The sequence below is a fragment of the Brachyhypopomus gauderio genome, unplaced genomic scaffold (genome assembly GCF_052324685.1).
Source record: "Brachyhypopomus gauderio isolate BG-103 unplaced genomic scaffold, BGAUD_0.2 sc294, whole genome shotgun sequence".
NCBI lineage: Eukaryota > Metazoa > Chordata > Actinopteri > Gymnotiformes > Hypopomidae > Brachyhypopomus > Brachyhypopomus gauderio.
The window spans coordinates 63,462-84,570 of record NW_027507115.1 but is presented as its reverse complement, the minus strand read 5'-3'; the positions used below and the strand labels follow the sequence as shown (position 1 = coordinate 84,570).

The following is a 21,109-nucleotide window of genomic DNA, read 5'->3' as shown; positions in this document are numbered from 1 at the left end:
TGTGTGTGTGTGTGTGTGTGTGGTTCTTACCCTGGTTCTGTCCAGATCTGAAGGTGAGGGGAAGTGTGTGTGTGGAGTGCACATGGCTGCCTTGGTTGTTCACCACTGTCTGTTGCCCCTGGCGACCGTGCGGTGCAGACATCTGACAGAACTTCCCGGTAAAGTTGGGCGGGCACTGACACTTATCCCTGGAACTACACCGTCCTCCGTTCATACAGGGCAGGTGGCAAACCACTGTAGCACACACACACACACACACACACACACATACACACACACACACACACATACACACACACACATACACACATACACACACACACACACACACACACACACACACACATACACACACACACACACACACTAAAGCAACACTGATGAGCAGAAACATTGCATGAGGGTGTAATTAACACACCAAAGTGTTTTTTTTTTTAACTTGCACACAAACACACAGATGAGATGAACGCGCGCACACGCGCACACACACGCACGCACACACACACACACGCGCACGCACGCGCGGGCACGCACACACACGCACACACACGCACACACACGCACACACACACCCCACTCCAACACTCAATGTCTAGCCAAAGTGAGAGTCTGACACTGGGCACTGACCTAGCGAGGCTCAGTGTGGTTTGGGTTAGAGACTACAGCTCAGCTAGGGGCACTGTAAGGGTGTAGCACGCTGGAGTGGGTGTAGCACGCTGGAGTGGGTGTAGCACGCTGGAGTGGGTGGGTGGAGGTGGGTGTAGCACGTTGGAGTGGGTGTAGCACGCTGGAGTGGGTGTGGCACGCTGGAGTGGGTGTGGCACGCTGGAGTGGGTGTAGCACGCTGGAGTGGGTGTAGCACGCTGGAGTGGGTGTGGCACGCTGGAGTGGGTGTAGCACGCTGGAGTGGGTGTGGCACGCTGGAGTGGGTGTAGCACGCTGGAGTGGGTGGGTGGAGGTGGGTGTAGCACGCTGGAGTGGGTGTAGCACGCTGGAGTGGGTGTGGCACGCTGGAGTGGGTGTAGCACGCTGGAGTGGGTGGGTGGAGGTGGGTGTAGCACGCTGGAGTGGGTGTAGCACGCTGGAGTGGGTGTGGCACGCTGGAGTGGGTGTAGCACGCTGGAGTGGGTGTAGCACGCTGGAGTGGGTGGGTGGAGGTGGGTGTAGCACGCTGGAGTGGGTGTAGCACGCTGGAGTGGGTGGGTGGAGGTGGGTGTAGCACGCTGGAGTGGGTGGGTGGAGGTGGGTGTAGCACGCTGGAGTGGGTGGGTGGATGTTCCAGTGTAGTGGCTCTAGCTCCAACCTCTCTGTCTCCTTTAACTGCATTCTGAGCTCTCAGCAAACAAACATGCAAAATGAGTGCCAGAAATAAACACACACACACACACACACACGCACGCACGCATGCGCACAGATGCACAGAGACCCCTGTTACCCATCAGAACAAAGATACCATTGTTCAGAAGCCTCACAGAATCCAAAAATGTAGAGTGAGAGGCAGAAAGAGAGACAGATACACTGAGACACATGCAGACATAGTGAGAGAGAGTGAGAGAGTACACATTCCATTGCAGAGGGCTTGTCTACGGTACTGTGTCTACCTCGTGATCTACGACACGGCCCACCTCTACCGCTCTGCTCCCAGAACCCACCACCACTAGCCACACACCCGTGATTAACTTAGCACTCGGCCTGCTTTAGCTTAACATTATGAAGACCTGTTTCAAACAAGCAGTCCTGAATCTTCAGTGTGTGTGTGTGTGTGTGTGCACATGCACCAGTGTGTGTGTGTGTGTGTGTGTGTGCACATGCACCAGTGACACACATGTCACATGTATGTTTGTATGTTGTGTGTGTGTATGTGTGTGTGTTCGTGTGTGTGTGAATGTGTCCATGTAAAAGTGTAAATAAGTGTTTTTCAGTTTTTCAGTTCAGTGGCAGGTTGATGTTTCAACTGTGAGTTCATTCCCAGATGGACAGTAATGAATGACCAAAGCTGTCATCTGTTAGAGGTCTGCCCACGCAAAGCTAGATGGAGCATATCCACTGTGTGTGTGTGTGTGTTTATCTAGGAGTTGCTGTGATAATATTTAATGATCAGCTCAGGACAAGGTTTCCTTTCCAACATATTATTATGGTGACAGCAACACTTCTGTCAAAGTAACATCTCTCTCTCTCTCTCTCTCTCCCTCTCCCTCCATCTCTTATTAATGTATCATGTCGAACACAACTGTACCTTCAAGGTGCCTTTTTATCCACACACACACACACACACACACACACACACACACACACACACACACACACACACACACACACTTCTATGTAGTCTCATACAGACAGGCACACACGTATACACTCTTACATGTAGAGTCACACACATACAAACACATATCCACACACACATACCCACACATTCACACACACATCCACCCACGCACACTTATACATACCCATACAAGAGGCAAAAAGAAGTAATGAAATAAAAATCACAGTTTAACATAAAATGCAGATTAGTTAGGTGAACGCTGAGGTTTCCTGACCCCAGGTAGGATTCAGGGAGACCCGCTCTGTGGACGTAAACACTGACATTCATCACCATCCACAAGTTAAAGTTTGAAATTAGCGTACAAAAATCCTATTAGTCACTTACAAGGAGCTTCGGTGTTCCAAAGACCCAGAGACACACCCACAACCACACCCACACAGCCGTCCTTAACAACCACACCCACACAGCCGTCCTTAACAACCACACCCACACAGCCGTCCTTAACTACCACACCCACACAGCCGTCCTTAACAACCACACCCACACAGCCGTCCTTAACAACCACACCCACACAGCCGTCCTTAACAACCACACCCACACAGCCGTCCTTAACTACCACACCCACACAGCCGTCCTTAACTACCACACCCACACAGCCGTCCTTAACTACCACACCCACACAGCCGTCCTTAACAACCACACCCACACAGCCGTCCTTAACAACCACACCCACACAGCCGTCCTTAACTACCACACCCACACAGCCGTCCTTAACAACCACACCCACACAGCCGTCCTTAACAACCACACCCACACAGCCGTCCTTAACAACCACACCCACACAGCCGTCCTTAACAACCACACCCACACAGCCGTCCTTAACTACCACACCCACACAGCCGTCCTTAACTACCACACCCACACAGCCGTCCTTAACCACCACACCCACACAGCCGTCCTTAACCACCACACCCACACAGCCGTCCTTAACTACCACACCCACACAGCCGTCCTTAACTACCACACCCACACAGCCGTCCTTAACTACCACACCCACACAGCCGTCCTTAACTACCACACCCACACAGCCGTCCTTAACTACCACACCCACACAGCCGTCCTTAACCACACCCACACAGCCGTCCTTATCCACACCCACACAGCCGTCCTTAACTACCACACCCACACAGCCGTCCTTAACTACCACACCCACACAGCCGTCCTTAACTACCACACCCACACAGCCGTCCTTAACAAATCCTCATAACTCACACATGGCTTAAAGGAAGACATGAGTTCGGTGTGAGATGGATCAGTCTGGGATGATCTAGAGGTTACTATAGTCTCTTAATCTGCATTGCTTCCCAACAGAAAGTGCTACATGGATTATAAGATAATACATAAAGATATAAGGATGAGAGACAGAGTCACAAGATTCTGAGAGAGAGAGAGAGAGAGAGAGAGAGAGAGAGAGTGTGTGAGTGAGTGAGTGAGAGAGAGAGAGAGAGAGAGAGAGAGAGAGAGAGAGAGAGAGAGAGAGAGAGAGGGAGGTCTGGGTGTGCACAGGGCTGCAGACTCACCTCAAGCCCTTCAACACCAAGCCCTTCAAATAAGACACTATAGACCAGGGGTCGGCAACCTTTGAGACATTGTTGAGCGGGTTGGGGTGTAAATAGACACAAATTAAATATTATATTGCCATCGATCGCCAAGTATAAACGCCTCCACTGAGCAGAGCATTGAGGAGCGATTTCAATTGGAAGATCGTGCTCTCTGTCTGACATTTTTTATTATAAATTATGCCTCCGTGTGCCAACGGTGGCACGCGTGCCATAGGTCGCCGACCCCTGATATAGACTGACCTGCTTCCAAAGACCCACTGTAGACTGACCCGCTGCCAAAGTGATCTGAAGTTGCTGATTTGGGATCATTTTTCAGGCTGCATTTTATATTTGTGTTCTTCAAGAAACAGACTAGTGTACTTCTTAGTGTACTTCTTGGCACCGCTACACTGCCTCTGTGTTACACTACATAACTCAGCACCAATGTCACAACATGCAGTAAATCTTGTATAAATGGAATATGATATTTACTCCATCTAATGCAGGCCCAATAGCAGCCAATCAGGGCAGGAATAGCAGAGTGATGTAGATAGAAGATGACTGGAGGGTTCACAGATCACCACAGCACACCTGCAGGTACAGGTACAGAGCTCCAGGTAGCTCCTGTCAACAAGACAAACAGGAATCACACAGAGCACCGTGGCCAAAGTGCTGGGAGCTGGATAAAAGAACGAGCTAAGACTCAGGCAGACGTCAGTGTGTGTGTGTGTGTGTGTGTGTGTGTGTGTATACCTGGATGTTTGCATGTGTGTGAGAATTATAAGCGAGTCCCAGCAGGTATAGCTGTCAGACATGACTTTCCCATTTCATGCAAGATACAGCAAACACGCACCTAAAACACGCACCTAACACACGCACCTAAAACACGCACCTAACACACGCACCTAAAACACACACCTCACACACACCTCACACACAACCAACACACAACCAACACACAACCAACACACACCTCACACACACCTCACACACACCTAACACACACCTAACACACACCTAACACACACCTAACACACAACTAAATTCCTATAAACTCCTATGGAGTTGCATTTCTGTTTTCTTTTACACCTCCTATTCATTCAATTGCTCCTAATACAGCATTCTCCCTTTATGATCCACCATCTCACACACACACACACACACACACACACACACACACACACACACACACACACACACACACACACACACACACACACACACACACACACACACACACACACACACACACACACACACACACACACACACACACACACACACACAAGCTCCCTGGGCATCTGACTGCAAGTAGACAGAAGTTCAGTGAGCACCTTAGCTTAGAGTGGTTTGCCCAGTTTATGCTATAATGCATATGTCTGGATCTGTGTGTGTGTGTCACATACACACCTAACCAGGGACTACATCAGTTCATAACAGACCCAGTGGCAGGGCACTATGACGACGATGATGATGACATGCTGTCACCCACACCCCTTCCCCCAACACACACACACGATTACATTTTTGATTCTACTCCTAAATACCTTCCAGATGTTTCTAAGCAAAGTGGGTAGATTTCACCGTGGCCCAGTCACCCGGATATGAATGAAAAGTATTAAATTTCCACTTTGACAGCAAATGATACACATGATTCGGGAAGTGTTGAGTCAGAATGTGCAAAGAATTAGCACACGGAATAATAAATAACCAAGCCAAGAATGTCTGGTGTTATTTATAGGTCAACAGTTATGATTTCATATGTCAGCACAGTTAAAGAACGATGAGAAACACCTGAGGGTCACCGTCGAAAACTGAACATACAGAGTGAACCGTTTAGTCTGAGTGTGAAATATCAGGCGTGACGGTTCCTCTCCAAACATCAGAACTTCACCCTCCAGACGTCTGTTAGTGGTCCAGAGTGTTACATACTAAATGTTACTGACTAGTTATGCAAACAGAGTGACAAACGTAGCACTTAAAGAAAAAGGAGCAACGTAAGCAGAATTAACACAAAAAAAACAACAAATTCTGTAGGAATAAATGAAATAACCGCACACATTTTACCGCTCTAACAAAAACCCAACTACATACAAATAGTTAATAATTAACTCAGCCATGCTATGAAAGTATAAAGTAAAGTTGTTTCCATGGTAGCAAACACCATGCCTGTCGTCGAACCACAATCTTCCGAATGACTTCAATATAGACGGAGGCTTTTGTCCTTTGATAGTGGCGTCAACATCACATTTGCTTAGAAATGTGCGTCTGAAACGTTTTCACACTGAGGGGATAGAGTTGCTCTCTATGAATCTGTATATAAACCCTCAGGTGATATAAAGAACGTGTTGTGAAGGCCCCAAGCATTCCATTAGTTATGTGAGAATCTCCAGTGTCCTTATGGTCATAGAGAAGTCTCTCTCTCTCTCTCTCTCTCTCTCTCTCTCTCTCTCTCTCTCTCTCTCTCTCTCTGAATAGATGAGAGAGAAAGACAGGAAAAGAGAAGGAAAGAGAGATGGAATAGGGCAGGATATGAGAAGAGAGAGACAGGGACAGAGGGAGAGACAGGTCAAATATTCTAGCTCAAACTTCCCCTGTGTCTCCACTCATCTGGCAGAAATATGACCCCTGTGTGTGGCTCTCTCCTCCAAACGTTCCCTCACACACAGCCGTCCTGCTGGGGCACCAGTACAGCACCGGCAGGAGAACCAGTGGTCATAAGTAGCACAGAATACAACTGTAGGAGAACATACCCAACATTGAGAACACACCCAACACTATGAGAACACACCCAACACTATGAGAACACACCCAACACTGAGAACACACCCAACTCTATGAGAACACACCCAACTCTATGAGAACACACCCAACTCTATGAGAACACACCCAACATTGAGAACCTACCCTACTCTATAAGAACATACCCCACTCTTAGAGAACAAAACCAACATTGAGGACATACCCAAAACTAAAAGGATATATCCAACAGGTGAGAACATACCCGACACTAAGGGAACCTACCCGACACTACGGGAACCTACCCGACACTACGGGAACCTACCCGACACTACGGGAACATACCCGACACTACGGGAACCTACCCGACACTACGGGAACCTACCCGACACTACGGGAACCTACCCGACACTACGGGAACATACCCTACACTACGGGAACATACCCAATCATCATGCATTGTAGCCACCAGTAGGAGCCTGAGCAGTGAGTGTGTGAATTAATCACAGACACACACTGCTGATTCACACAAACTGCTGATTCACAGACACACACTGCTGATTTACAAACACAAACTGCTGATTCACACAAACTGCTAATTCACAGACACACACTGCTGATTCACAGACACTGCTGATTCACAGACACTGCTGATTCACAGACACACACTGTCAGCACACTCTTGCCTGCAAGCCCAAGTTCAAAAGAATCCCCCCTAACAGCAGACGGGCGTCCAGACGGCTCCTCACCACTCGTCTTTACGGGCTGTTTTGCGAGACAGAAGCAAAGTTAAAGTTTCCAAAACTGATGCCAAACTCTCAGACAGGCGATGTCATCAGAAGTGTGTCCTGAACATCACCTTCTCCAGACACTACCCTAATGTCCTGAACATCGCCTGCTCTAGACACTACCCTAGAGTCCTGCTGAGTGAGACAGAGACCCACCCAGCTGGACCAGTCCTCAGGTCCCACACACACACACACACACACACACACACACACACACACACACACACACACACTCCGGCCAGTAGCGAGCTACACTCACCCACTCTGAAGTTGGGGGCGGTGAGCGTGTCCGTGGCGTGTCCGTTCTCACTGATGATGGTGGTAGTGTTCCCCTTCTCACAGGTGTTGTGACAGTGTTTCCCGCTGCAGCTCACCTTACAGATGGTGGGCGTGAAGACCACCTTGATCCGGCCGGTGTGGTTGGCAGCTGCGGACGCACACAGCGAAGACAGCAGGAGGAAGAGGAGCGAATGGTCAGGGCAGGTCAGAAGGCTGGAGGGCATGGCTCAAATCTCAGACACTCTGCTTCTTCACACAGGTGTTCGATCTTTCTGTCTCTCCCTCAATCATGCGTCCACACACACACACACACACAAGCGTCGTGAAGGAATGACAGTAGTGCAGGAGTTTAGGGAAAGAGAAGAGTGTGTCTGGTCTGGTGCCCTGCCTCAACCCCCCGCCCCCCACCTCACGCCCTTCACACCGGGGCAGACAGAGGCCTCTCAGAGAGGGAAACCAGAGAGAGAGAGAGAGAGTGAAACACTGAAAACAGCACGAGAGTAAAACAAGTCAGAGAGGGTGAAAGAGGAACAGAGAAATGTGAATGCACTCCGCAAAGAACACTCGCCATGTTTACTCATATGAATATGCGGGCTATGTTTACTCATGAAGTCAGAATTTCCTCTGTGTGTGTGTGTGTGTGTGTGTAGGATTGAGTTGTGGGAGGCGGAGCTTGTCACTCACTCGCCTCTCAGGTGATGACATGTTGCTATATTTTCTGTCTCACTCTCTCCCTGTCTCTCAGCCTGTCTATCTGTCTGGATCCTCCCCCTCTTTTCTTCATGCTCCCTCACTCTTCTACTTTCTTCTAACTTCTTGTTACATCACCTTCTCTCTCTCTCTCTCTCTCTTTCTCTCCTTGAGTGGAGGATTGAGTACAATAGTGTTTGGCAGTGATTCTATCCATATGGAAGGAAGCCAGCTGAGACCTTTGCAGACATAACACAGACATCAATCACTCACCACACACACACACACACACACACACACACACACACACACACACACACACACAGGAGCTGCTTGGGCTTCTGACTGCAACAGAAGTTCAGGGAGCACCTTAGATAAAATTGATTTGCCCAGCTGTTTATGCTTTAATGCACATGTCTGGTTGTGTGTGTGTGTGTGTGTGTGTGTGTGTGTGTTGGATGTATGTGCATGTATGCCCAGAGCCACCACACTGTAGGGAGACATAGACACACATCTTGGCTAGACACACACAGTTTGAGAAGCAGCACACACAACCTCCGTTCCACAAGTCAGCTTGTGTATAATCCTGTACTTGTGTATAATCCTGTACTTGTGTATAATCCTGTCTGTACTGCACACTAACAGAGCACAGTGCAGTGCAGACTAGTATAGAAGCTCAGTGTAGCAGTCAAAGGTCTGCATGGTGTGTGAAGAGATCACCAGGATACACCTGTAATCTCACACACACACACACACACAACATACATACATGCACGTGTGAGCATGCATACCTACACGTTACCACACGCATCCTCAAACATGCAAACACTTACTCACATACAGAGACACACACACACACACACCCACACACACGTACATGTGTGTGTTTTGACCTTTTGCCCCATGGAGCATTCAATCCTATGGGGGTTCATTACGAAGCGCTTCCACTGAATGATCTTTCCTGCTCTCTAAAACACCCACACCCTTCATGCCTCCACACACACACTCATGAGAACACTTATCTCTCTCCAGCATTATCTATCATATCTTTATTATTACTCTAGTCTTATCTGTAATAATCTTCAGAAATGAGGGGAAGATTCATTTTCAGCCTTGTTCAACAGTAAGCTCTACACCTCCATGGGCTTCTTGGCCTAGCAGGAATCCAACTGTTGCTTACCTTAGATATACTCCTACATCTGTGTGTGTGTGTGTGTGTGTGTGTGTGTGTGTGTGTGTGTGTGTACGTACAACTCGGCCCTCTTCTGTGGTGTAAAATTACTCTCGCTCTTTTTATCTCCAAAGAATTGTTTCCTGAAGAACATTAAACATCTGCAAAAGATTAAAGTCTCCTCTGGAGCTGCCCTCACTTAGTGTCTATGCAGTCTGTGGGTGTGGCGCCGGCTCAGTGTCTCTGACAGGAGCTCTGAAGGTCTGCAGGGTGCTGGAGGGACGTCTGTAGACCACGCAAGTTGGCACCAAAGTCTCAGAACATGATATCATCATTAAGGCTGTTGTTGAGTAATCATGACTCATCGTTAAAGCTGTCGTTGAGTAATACTGACTCATCGTTAAAGCTGTCGTTGAGTAATACTGACTCATCGTTAAAGCTGTCGTTGAGTAATACTGACTCACCGTTAAGGCTGTCGTTGAGTAATCATGACTCATCGTTAAGGCTGTCGTTGAGTAATCATGACTCACCGTTAAAGCTGTCGTTGAGTAATACTGACTCACCGTTAAAGCTGTCGTTGAGTAATACTGCATCACTATCGTGTCGTTACTGCATCACTATCGTGTCGTTACTGCATCACTGCCGTGTCGTTACTGCATCACTGCCGTGTCGTTACTGCATCACTGCCGTGTCGTTACTGCATCACTGCCGTGTCGTTACTGCATCACTGCCGTGTCGTTACTGCATCACTGCCGTGTCGTTACTGCATCACTGCCGTGTCGCTACTGCATCACTGCCGTGTCGCTACTGCATCACTGCCGTGTCGTTACTGCATCACTACCGTGTCGTTACTGCATCACTACCGTGTCGCTACTGCATCACTACCGTGTCGCTACTGCATCACTACCGTGTCGCTACTGCATCACTACCGTGTCGCTACTGCATCACTACCGTGTCGTTACTGCATCACTACCGTGTCGCTACTGCATCACTACCGTGTCGCTACTGCATCACTACCGTGTCGCTACTGCATCACTACCGTGTCGTTACTGCATCACTATCGTGTCGTTACTGCATCACTACCGTGTCGTTACTGCATCACTACCGTGTCGTTACTGCATCACTACCGTGTCGTTACTGCATCACTACCGTGTCGTTACTGCATCACTACCGTGTCGTTACTGCATCACTATCGTGTCGTTACTGCATCACTATCGTGTCGTTACTGCATCACTACCGTGTCGCTACTGCATCACTACCGTGTCGCTTCTGCATCACTACCGTGTCGTTACTGCATCACTACCGTGTCGCTACTGCATCACTACCGTGTCGCTACTGCATCACTATCGTGTCGTTACTGCATCACTACCGTGTCGCTACTGCATCACTACGGTGTCGCTACTGCATCACTACGGTGTCGTTACTGCATCACTACCGTGTCGTTACTGCATCACTACCGTGTCGCTACTGCATCACTACCGTGTCGCTACTGCATCACTACCGTGTCGTTACTGCATCACTATCGTGTCGTTACTGCATCACTATCGTGTCGTTACTGCATCACTATCGTGTCGTTACTGCATCACTACCGTGTCGCTACTGCATCACTACCGTGTCGCTACTGCATCACTACCGTGTCGCTACTGCATCACTACCGTGTCGCTACTGCATCACTACCGTGTCGTTACTGCATCACTATCGTGTCGTTACTGCATCACTATCGTGTCGTTACTGCATCACTACCGTGTCGCTACTGCATCACTACCGTGTCACTACTGTATCACTATCGTGTCACTACTGCATCACTACTGTGTGAGGAGAGGTGTGGTACTGACCGTGGAGCGGGTGGTGTGCGGCGGTCAGGGGTATACTGCGCTCGGGGGTGTGGCCCACACTCTGCACCTGCCTGTGTGGCAGGAACACTTTCGGCTTCAACACAAACTTTTGGCTTTTGCCTTGATGCATCGTCATGGACACAGGTGCCTGCACACTGCAGGAGAGAAACACACACACACACACACACACACACACACACACACACACACCAAAATGTTAATCAATAGTCTTTTTCCTGTGCTCCAAAACACTCCCACTCTCTGCTTTTATTTAAAGTTGGCAAAAGCTCTCTGTAAGGAAATATTAATTCATTCATTTGTACACATCCATTCTGCCCCTTGTTTCATTGCTGTCCTGAGGCTGCAGGTGTGAACACATTAGCAGTAATGCAGGAAGTATGTGGAACAAGACGGTGCCCTCTGCAGGGGGAGGCACGAGGCAGGACACACACACGTTCAAGCACACACACACACACACACACACACACACACACACACACACACACAAACATGCACTTAATCTGAAACAAATGTGCTCTCGTGTAAACCAAGATCTTGTCATGATCAATCTAAAGAGCAGTAGTTCAGGCACTCCGTGCTCATGTCCGTGCACTCCTGTCCTGCCCTGGGGGACAGGGCCGGGCTGTCCCCCCCCATCAGCCCCAGCTGGTGGGAGGGTCTCCTCAGGGGCCCTGATGCTCGTCTGGCCCCCTGGTCTGTGTGAGGGCCCCCACACACCAGCAGCTCCACACGGCCCCTCCAGCCTGGACCTGCCACTGGACCATGAAACACACATACACATGCAGACGTACGTGTACACACACACACACACACACACACACACACACACACACAGCTGTGTGCACAAATGCATTTAAACAGAAACACATACACACACACACACACCCAAACTGTTGGTCGGGACTTATTGAACTGAACAATGACCAAACATTCTTGGGGTTTAGGGAACACAGAATTCACTGCAGGACCTTGTGGCCTGATCAGCACAGTTGAGCACAGATAAATGCTCAAGACCACAGCTCAGCTGAAGCATCATGGGGTGCCTTGAGCTAGGGATCTCCCTGAAGACCACTGCATATTTACACCCCTGCACTACACCACTTGGCCAATGTGTGACATACAGTATACACAGTACTGGCCAACAGAGCCTGATCAGATGGAATTATAATATGTTTTTAATACAGTTAAAGGGCTGGATAATAAACAAAGTGACTACACTGCAGCTATTTGCTGATATCCAGGATGTTTACATGATTACATATGATTATTTTGCTCTCCTGTAATATGCTGTGTGGTACATAAACAAACAGAAGTGAATCATTAATGGGGCAGCAACAGTACACTGCTGCTATAGCAACAACAGCAGGTTGTAGCCTACGCAGCAACAGTAGGTAGCAACACGCTGTAGTCTATATTGCGACAGTACCTAGCAGCAGGTTGTAGTCTACATAGCAACAGGTGTATATATTTCACATCACAGAGGAGGTCTAGGTGGTCCAGTCGGAGAGAAGAGTGGGCAATCTGATCACACGTGATCAAACGTGTCTGGCCCGCCGGATAGTGTGACTGATACACTCAGACCCAGTTGCTGTGAGTTCACCTGTGGCCACTGTGTGTGTGTGTAACACCTACGTGTGTAATAGCACTCGACTATCAACCATTACACTCCGAAATTCCTGAAACAGCTTGTGATTCAACGGCAGACATGACACGGGGTCCGATTCAGGCAGGGTGCTACCAAATGGAAGGTGTTTCCTGAGTACCAGTGGAGAAGAAAAAAAGACAATATTTACAAAAATAGTTCACAAAGTTCTTCTGGAACCATCACAGAGCTAAGTAGTTAATTCATCCACAATTCAATTATCAATATTTTTAACTCAATGCAATTAAATGTCCATCCAACCAACTTTCTCAAACAACTAACAGTAGGCCTGTTATAGAGCTATACAGGAAGTATTGGTTAGCAGATAAGTATTCTTACTATTACGTATTAAAAGCAACCAAAATGTCTCTTTCCTTCATCTGTTGACAAAAGTCATACTGAATCGACCATCCATACATATTTTTAACTGTGTGAGATCAGAGAAGAACTGCCCTAAAGGCCAATAGATCAGAGATGAACTGTACTAAAGCTCTAGAGATCAGAGAAGAACTGCCCTAAAGGCAGAGAGATCAGAGGTGAACTGCCCTAAAGGCCAAGAGATCAGAGGTGAACTGCCCTAAAGGCCAAGAGATCAGAGGTGAACTGCCCTAAAGGCCTAGATCTCAGAGGTGAACTGCCCTAAAGGCCAAGAGATCAGAGGTGAACTGCCCTAAAGGCCTAGATCTCAGAGGTGAACTGCCCTAAAGGCCTAGATCTCAGAGATGAACTGCCCTAAAGGCCTAGATCTCAGAGGTGAACTGCCCTAAAGGCCAAGCGATCAGAGGTGAACTGCCCTAAAGGCCAAGCGATCAGAGAAGAATGGCTGAACCAGGAAGAGCACTGGCAACACAGCTCTGCTGTCCCCTTGGAAACCATGTCCAATGGAGCACGCCAAAACACAAATACTCAAAGCAGTAAACAGAGAACCCAGTTCACAACCTCGCCATCTTCCTGTCTCTCAATCAACCCATCTCTCTCTCCCTCCATCTGTCTCTCTCTCTCTCCCTCTCTCTCTCTCCCCAGATGCCCTGGGGTGATCTCATTTCTGCAGCGACTGCCTACTCTGTGCCTGTCTGATGTAATATTCTTAAACTAAAGGAGAAGCCAGGGGCCATCTCTCTCTCTCTTCCTCTCTTGTCTCTTCCTCTGTGTGTCCCTCTCTCTTCTTCTGTTCTGGGTCCGGGTCTTGTTTTCCCTCCCTCATCCTCTCTCCAGAGACGTAAGCAGTACCTGGTGCTAACAGTCTTCAGCATGTCTCTGTCTACCAGACATGGGTGGTGGCATCGCAGCCTGGAATCAGACGCTCACTAACCACCTGGAACAGAGCCAAGGCACAACTTGTCTGAGTTATCAATACTGAAACACACACACACACACACACACACACACACACACACACACACACACACACACACACACACACACACACACACACACACACACACACACACACACACACACACACACACACACACACACACAGTGTCTGTCTGTCCAACTGCCTGTCCCTTTCTGTCTCCCCCTCTCTCTCTCTTACAGAAACACACAGACACACACACACATACACACTGTAGTTACTCAGCAGGGTTCAGTTACAAGTATTTTTCAGAGAAGTGAATGCAAATGCAGGCAGAGAGAAAGAGAGAGAGAACAGGTCTAACATAACCCACGCGTCTCCAAATCTGTTTATTGCCAGTCCTAGAACTGGCAATGATCTGATATTGCATAGCAATTTCCTGCTATACCCCACAACACTCCACTACAGCCAGAAACACAGCATAGTGATCTACTACATGACACTACAGTCTGAAACACAGCATAGTGATCTACTACACCCCACTACAGTCTGAAACAGCATAGTGATCTACTACACCCCACTACAGTCTGAAACAGCGTAGTGATCTACTACATGACACTACAGTCTGAAACACAGCATAGTGATCTACTACACCCCACTACAGTCTGAAACACAGCAGTGATCTACTACACCCCACTACAGTCTGAAACACAGCGTAGTGATCTACTACATGACACTACAGGCTGAAACAGCATAGTGATCTACTACACCCCACTACAGTCTGAAACACAGCGTAGTGATCTACTCTATGCCATACAGTCTGAAACAGCATGGTGATCTACTACACCCCACTAGTCTAAAACACAGTGTAGTGATCTACTACACCCCACTACAGGCTGAAACACAGCGTAGTGATCTACTCTATGCCATACAGTCTGAAACACAGCGTAGTGATCTACTACACCCCACTACAGTCTGAAACACCGCATAGTGATCTACTACACCCCACTACAGTCTGAAACACCGCATAGTGATCTACTACACCCCACTACAGTCTGAAACACAGCAGTGATCTACTACATGACACTACAGTCTGAAACACAGCATAGTGATCTACTACACCCCACTACAGTCTGAAACACAGCATAGTGATCTACTACATGACACTACAGTCTGAAACACCATAGTGATCTATTACATGACACTACAGGCTGAAACAAAGCAGAGATCTACTGAACTCCAAATAAACAGGAGAGTCATACAACACTCCAAATATGTGAGGAACAGGCAATCCTTTATCCTTTATTATACTTTCAACAACAAATGAAACAAACAAAGTCTCTCACTACCTCGCCCAACCAAAACAGTCTCACTGGGGATCGGGTGGTTCTCATTAAAGCAGAACCCGAGCCTTGTTTGTAAGCATGTATTACATAGTTCCACATCTGTCAGTTTGGCTCTCATTCTGAACCCCTCCACCTCACCCCCACCCTGCTCCCCACCCGGCTCCCCACCCTCCTGGGCATTACAGATGGGTATTACAGCCATTTATTCAAATATCATTCGGAAACACAATGTGAAAATGCTGAACACCTGACAGTATTATCAATGCCACATTCAGTAAAAAAAAAAACCAAAGCTCGCGCTGGCCCAAAGAATGCTGGGAATTTGGAACACGCACAAACTGAGAGGGCATTGTGGGCCTTACACTGTAAACACTAACACCAAAAGTGCTGGTGAGTGACCCCACAAGTACCAGCATCTGAGAGGATGAGGAGCAGGGACTGCCCCAAAGCCACCAGATGGAGATCCAACGTCCGACTTTCTGTTTTTAGGGCTGCTTCTAAAAAACCACTACACCCACCACTCAGGCTAGCCAGCATCCTCATGGTCCACCCCACCCTACCCCACCCCGCCCTCCACCCGGGTGGTGCTGTAGGCATCCTACTGTGTTACTGAAGCAGCAAACCAGAACTCTGCTACTGTTTGACTCTGGACTTTGTGGTGGGCGGAGTCAGTAGGTGGCTGGCTGGAATAACTGTGACGATACACTGAATTTAGAATATTTCCACAATCTTTATGGCCCTTTATAACACAGACCAGCAGCTTGCGGTCCAGAGGGTAAATTTCCTACGAGAATCCATCCACCCTGTCCGACATCCACCCCATAGCTCCATATCTCCATATCCATATGCAATATTTGATCTGACTAAAAACGATCGAATAGCTGAATTATTAAACAAATGTACAAACAAATGTGAATTCATATTCAAGGAGCGATGTAGGCGTTACTGTGCTTGTTTACGCACAGCACCAGGTCAATGAGAAAACCACGGGCACTCTGTACACATGCCATTACTATACCTGAACAACATGTGGTGAAACACTGACACTGTACTCAGATCAGCCCTGCCACATCTGTCTAGGACTGCACCTGCTACGCCCTCTTCATCTTTCTGTCTCTCTCTCCCTCTCTTGCTCTCTCCCTCCCTCTCTCTCTCCCTCCCTCTCTCCCTCCCTCTCTCCCTCCCTCTCTCTCTCCCTCCCTCTCTTTCTCTCTAGCCCAGCTGTTCAGATACAGTTGGCGAGACGGTCTGGTTCAGTGGGACATTCAGGTTCAGTGGGACATTCAGGTTCAGTGGGACAGTCTTGCTCAGTGGGACAGTCTTGCTCAGTGGGACAGTCTTGCTCAGTGGGACAGTCTTGCTCAGTGGGACAGTCAGGTTCAGTGGGACAGTCAGGTTCAGTGGGACAGTCAGGTTCAGTGGGACAGTCTTGCTCAGTGGGACAGTCTGGTTCAGTGGGACAGTCAGGTTCAATGGGACAGTCAGGTCCAGTGGGACAGTCAGGTCCAGTGGGCTGATCTCATTCTGATGGATGGTTTCCTGTCTGACTCTCTCAGGGTGGCCGTATTTCAGACATACAACAGAGTAGGAAACCTGAGCACACTTACACCTGTAGATATATGTAAACACACACACACACACGTCATGGACAGCATAATTTATAAATGCACTCATCCTATAGATATACTGTATACACACTGGCACACACACACACACACACACACACACACACACACACACACACACACACACACACACACACACACACACACACACACACACACACACACACACACACACACACACACACACACACACCTCCCTGAGCCTGACATGCTATAGCCACACAGTGCCTCGTCCAAACCACACACACACTCACAAGCAGCCTGTTGTGGGCAGTCTCCCCAGTGAGGGACATGGTTGGTTATTCTGGGCACGGACAGACGTGGCAGCAGACGCTAGAGCCGCGTGAGGAAACCGCCTGTAATGTCAAATGCTGCTCTCTCTTTCACTCTGGCTGCACGGATAGTGTATATTCCAGATGCAAATCAAACCGATTTCCAAAGGCCTCTCCTGCCATGATGAACAGAGCACACTTTAAGCATAAAATTTACGTATCCCATTACACTGCCTTGGACACACACTGGACAATGTGATCAATCTTCTAGCGTGAATATTATATTATTTAGATCCAAAGGATTCATTCCAGTGCTCACGGACACACCGCCGGCTCACAGGATCGTTACACTCAGGGTTCCAGCACACCTGAGGCAGACAGACCCGCCTCGGAGGCAGACAGACCCGCCTCGGAGGCAGACAGACCCGCCTCGGAGGGAGACAGACCCGCCTCGGAGGGAGACACACCCGCCTCGGAGGGAGACACACCCGCCTCGGAGGGAGACAGACCCGCCTCGGAGGGAGACAGACCCGCCTCGGAGGGAGACAGACCCGCCTCGGAGGGAGACAGCCTCGCCTCGGAGGGAGACAGCCTCGCCTCGGAGGGAGACAGCCCCGCCTCAGAGGCAGACAGACCCGCCTCAGAGGCAGACAGACAGACCCGCCTCAGAGGCAGACAGCCCAGGTCCCCTGCTGTAAATCAGTCCGGGTTCAATGCCCAGAGGACATCCAGACGGCCCCAGTGCTGGTCTGGCCCTGGCGGGGGCCACACCGGTCACTCCTAACGCACAGGTAGGCTGCACGTGCTGGGAGTGTGTGGGCTGGAGGCAGGGCCATGGTGATGGGGGCGTGATCTGGGCGGAGCAGACACCCACCAATGACAAAACGCAACATAAGCCCTTATGAGATCGTAGCAGGCCTTCTTGGTGATGGAATGATGGAGGTATCTGCACCCCACACCCATATGCACCACATCTTCACCCATCCGTGCACATGACTGATGGTTCTGAACCAAGACACCAGCCAAAAGGCCCAGACTAGCAAGGGTTCGGGTCTGGGACTGGCCCCTTTAAACCAGTAGGAGCACGTTGGTTAATATCCGTTAAGGGACATTTTCCTGTCCTGTAGGAAAGATTTTTACCGCCTTTTCCCAGTTTTCTTTAGCTTTAGAAACGCTTCACCATCATGTGAGATGTGTTTCGCAGATGGACAAACAATGTTGAGAAAACATTAAGAACGTTGGAGAAGTTGCAGTGTTTGTGTTGTTGCTGTTTGTGGTTGTCACGTGTCTCAGGCTCTCTGAAGGTGTACCAATCATAAACACTGACCATCACATCTGATGGGCTTTCTGGGGCTCAGACGGATATCTGTGGGTCTTGAAACGGTGTAACAGAAATAGCGTCCTAACCAGAATGTGCTAGCGACAATTGGTCGCTCTCGGAGCGTAAACAGCCATCTCAGGAGTTGCACACAAGGAGCGGAAACTCTCATTGAGCTATCCACAGCTTCACAAAAACCACACACACAAACATACACAAATACACACTAACAAACAACCTGACCTCAGGCAGAAATAGACACAGTTGTCGTTAATTGACCCACTTGGTTGGATGTGTGTAAATATGCGTGTGTTTGGTGTGCGTTACACTCCAGAGGCTGATCGAGACCAGGAGAAGCGTGGGTAAGCAGAAGAAGTCATGGCTAGACTCTTCCCTTATAAACATGTCTGCTGACTTTGTTACACACCTGTTAGGAATCATCACACACTTGCCCTTCTCTCACACACACACACACACACACACACCAGCAAGACACTAAGAAGCCCTGAAAGACACAAGACAGATGTTCCACGCTGACTTCTAAAAGAACAGCTAGTCCAAACATGGAACTTCCTAATGGTTTTACTGTCCTGACTCAGTGCTAAGACAGCTCCCACACGCCAGGGCACTTGACCGGAGTAAACACAGTCTCTACGGCATCCAGCCTTCTGAGGGACAGCCAAACCGAGCCCCAATAGAACTACACCTGAGACGATGCTCGCAGGCTGACTGGGGTTTACGCACCGAGGCCCATATTAATCGAGGGCTTCACACCAATACAGAGCCAGTGTCAGCTCGCCTGTCCGTTGCATTCAGAAAGGTCAGAAAGACAAAAAAGAAAAATAAACAAAATTTGAAAAAGACGAGCTGAAGGCTCGGAGTGAAGCGGAGACGGGAGACGTCTGCATCTCTGACTGCAGTTTCCACATTCTTCTGTGTGACATGCAGGAGGTTGATGGCTCAGTTTAACCCAGACAACAAACACAATGGTGTTACCTTACTGGACCACAGACAATTGGAATATGTAAGTATGTATGTATGTGTGTGTGTGTGTGTGTGTGTGTGTGTGTGTGTGTGTGTGTATTGTATTTCTACCCTACTGCTTTAACCTGGCTAAGGAGCTTTTGATGTAAGTGTATTACACTGCCCTCAGAATCTCCAACACACAAAGCTGACCAACACCATCACCTCCATAAGCGCCTCCACCAGTGCCCACTTCCATAAGCAGCAAATATCACCAAGGTTCATTTCATGTATACCCGTTTATGTTTAAACGTATTCTGATTTACACTTTATGTTGGCTGAATTCAGTTTCATATTCAACTTTATTTGCCTGCATTTGTTGAATGTTAATACACACATAAATCTGTCCTCTTCCCTCCTGTGCTATTTGCTAATGGTTACAGCAGTGCTGACCAAAATAGACCAGAACCCAAATATATGCTGGGTTGACAGAGTGGAGGTGGCAGGCATCAGCGCTGGCGTGCGAGGTCGTAATTGTAGAACAATGGGGTACATAATGAGGTGAGCAGGCAGGAGGCGGGACTTTTATAGACAGAGAGCATTATGAGGTCATAAAGAACTTTTTCCCCCCCATATCACTGCTCTGGCTTACCTTCCGTCAAATTTGTTAACGCGCCATGAAAACAGAACAAAGATGTATGGCAGATGTAAGTGTAGATACACCTCTTCATGGGCTGGGGAACGTTCCTTCTCCCTACATCTCTATACCTCCTTATCAGGCTGAAACCTGGGCAAGAACCACCCAGGAGCCACTCTAGACAAGCTGCTGGAGATGTTAGCAAATGTTAAGAGAGGTGGAGGACAGCCCCTGGCCAGCTGCTGCTACAAAATGCACCTACTACTGAAAGACCAAAATCTCCTGTTTGGAGTTGTCATCTTCGATCTTGGCTTTGATTACAAACAGAAAACATTAGCAGGGTTTTGCTAACATTTAATTTCCCATCAAAAACAAAACTTGAAAGCACAAGCATGTTTGAACCACTCATTAGTGCTTATTTGGTCCGATAAAGTAAACGGTTTAAATTCTTGGCCACTGATAAGAAGACCCATTAAATATAAAAGAAACCATTCTGCGCCTCCAGCATGATTCAAGGGACTTTTTCATTGACATTTTTCTATATGAGAACAAGGATTGTGAGTTGACTAAGAGAAGACCAGTAAAGCAAAGATCAAATCCAACCTGTGAAATGAAT

The 21,109-nt window shown here is 48.4% G+C and overlaps 1 protein-coding gene across 1 annotated transcript in view; it reads right to left on the bottom strand.

The window, feature by feature from the left end:
• The window catches only part of LOC143504542 (latent-transforming growth factor beta-binding protein 1-like), a gene marked incomplete at its 3' end in the record, with an annotated part of 72,218 nt that overhangs the window by 31,865 nt on the left and 19,244 nt on the right, over window positions 1-21,109 (bottom strand). The window contains 3 exon segments of the mRNA XM_076995948.1: window positions 31-234; window positions 7,657-7,824; window positions 11,373-11,527. Of these exon segments, the coding sequence (XP_076852063.1) occupies window positions 31-234; window positions 7,657-7,824; window positions 11,373-11,527 (527 nt within the window).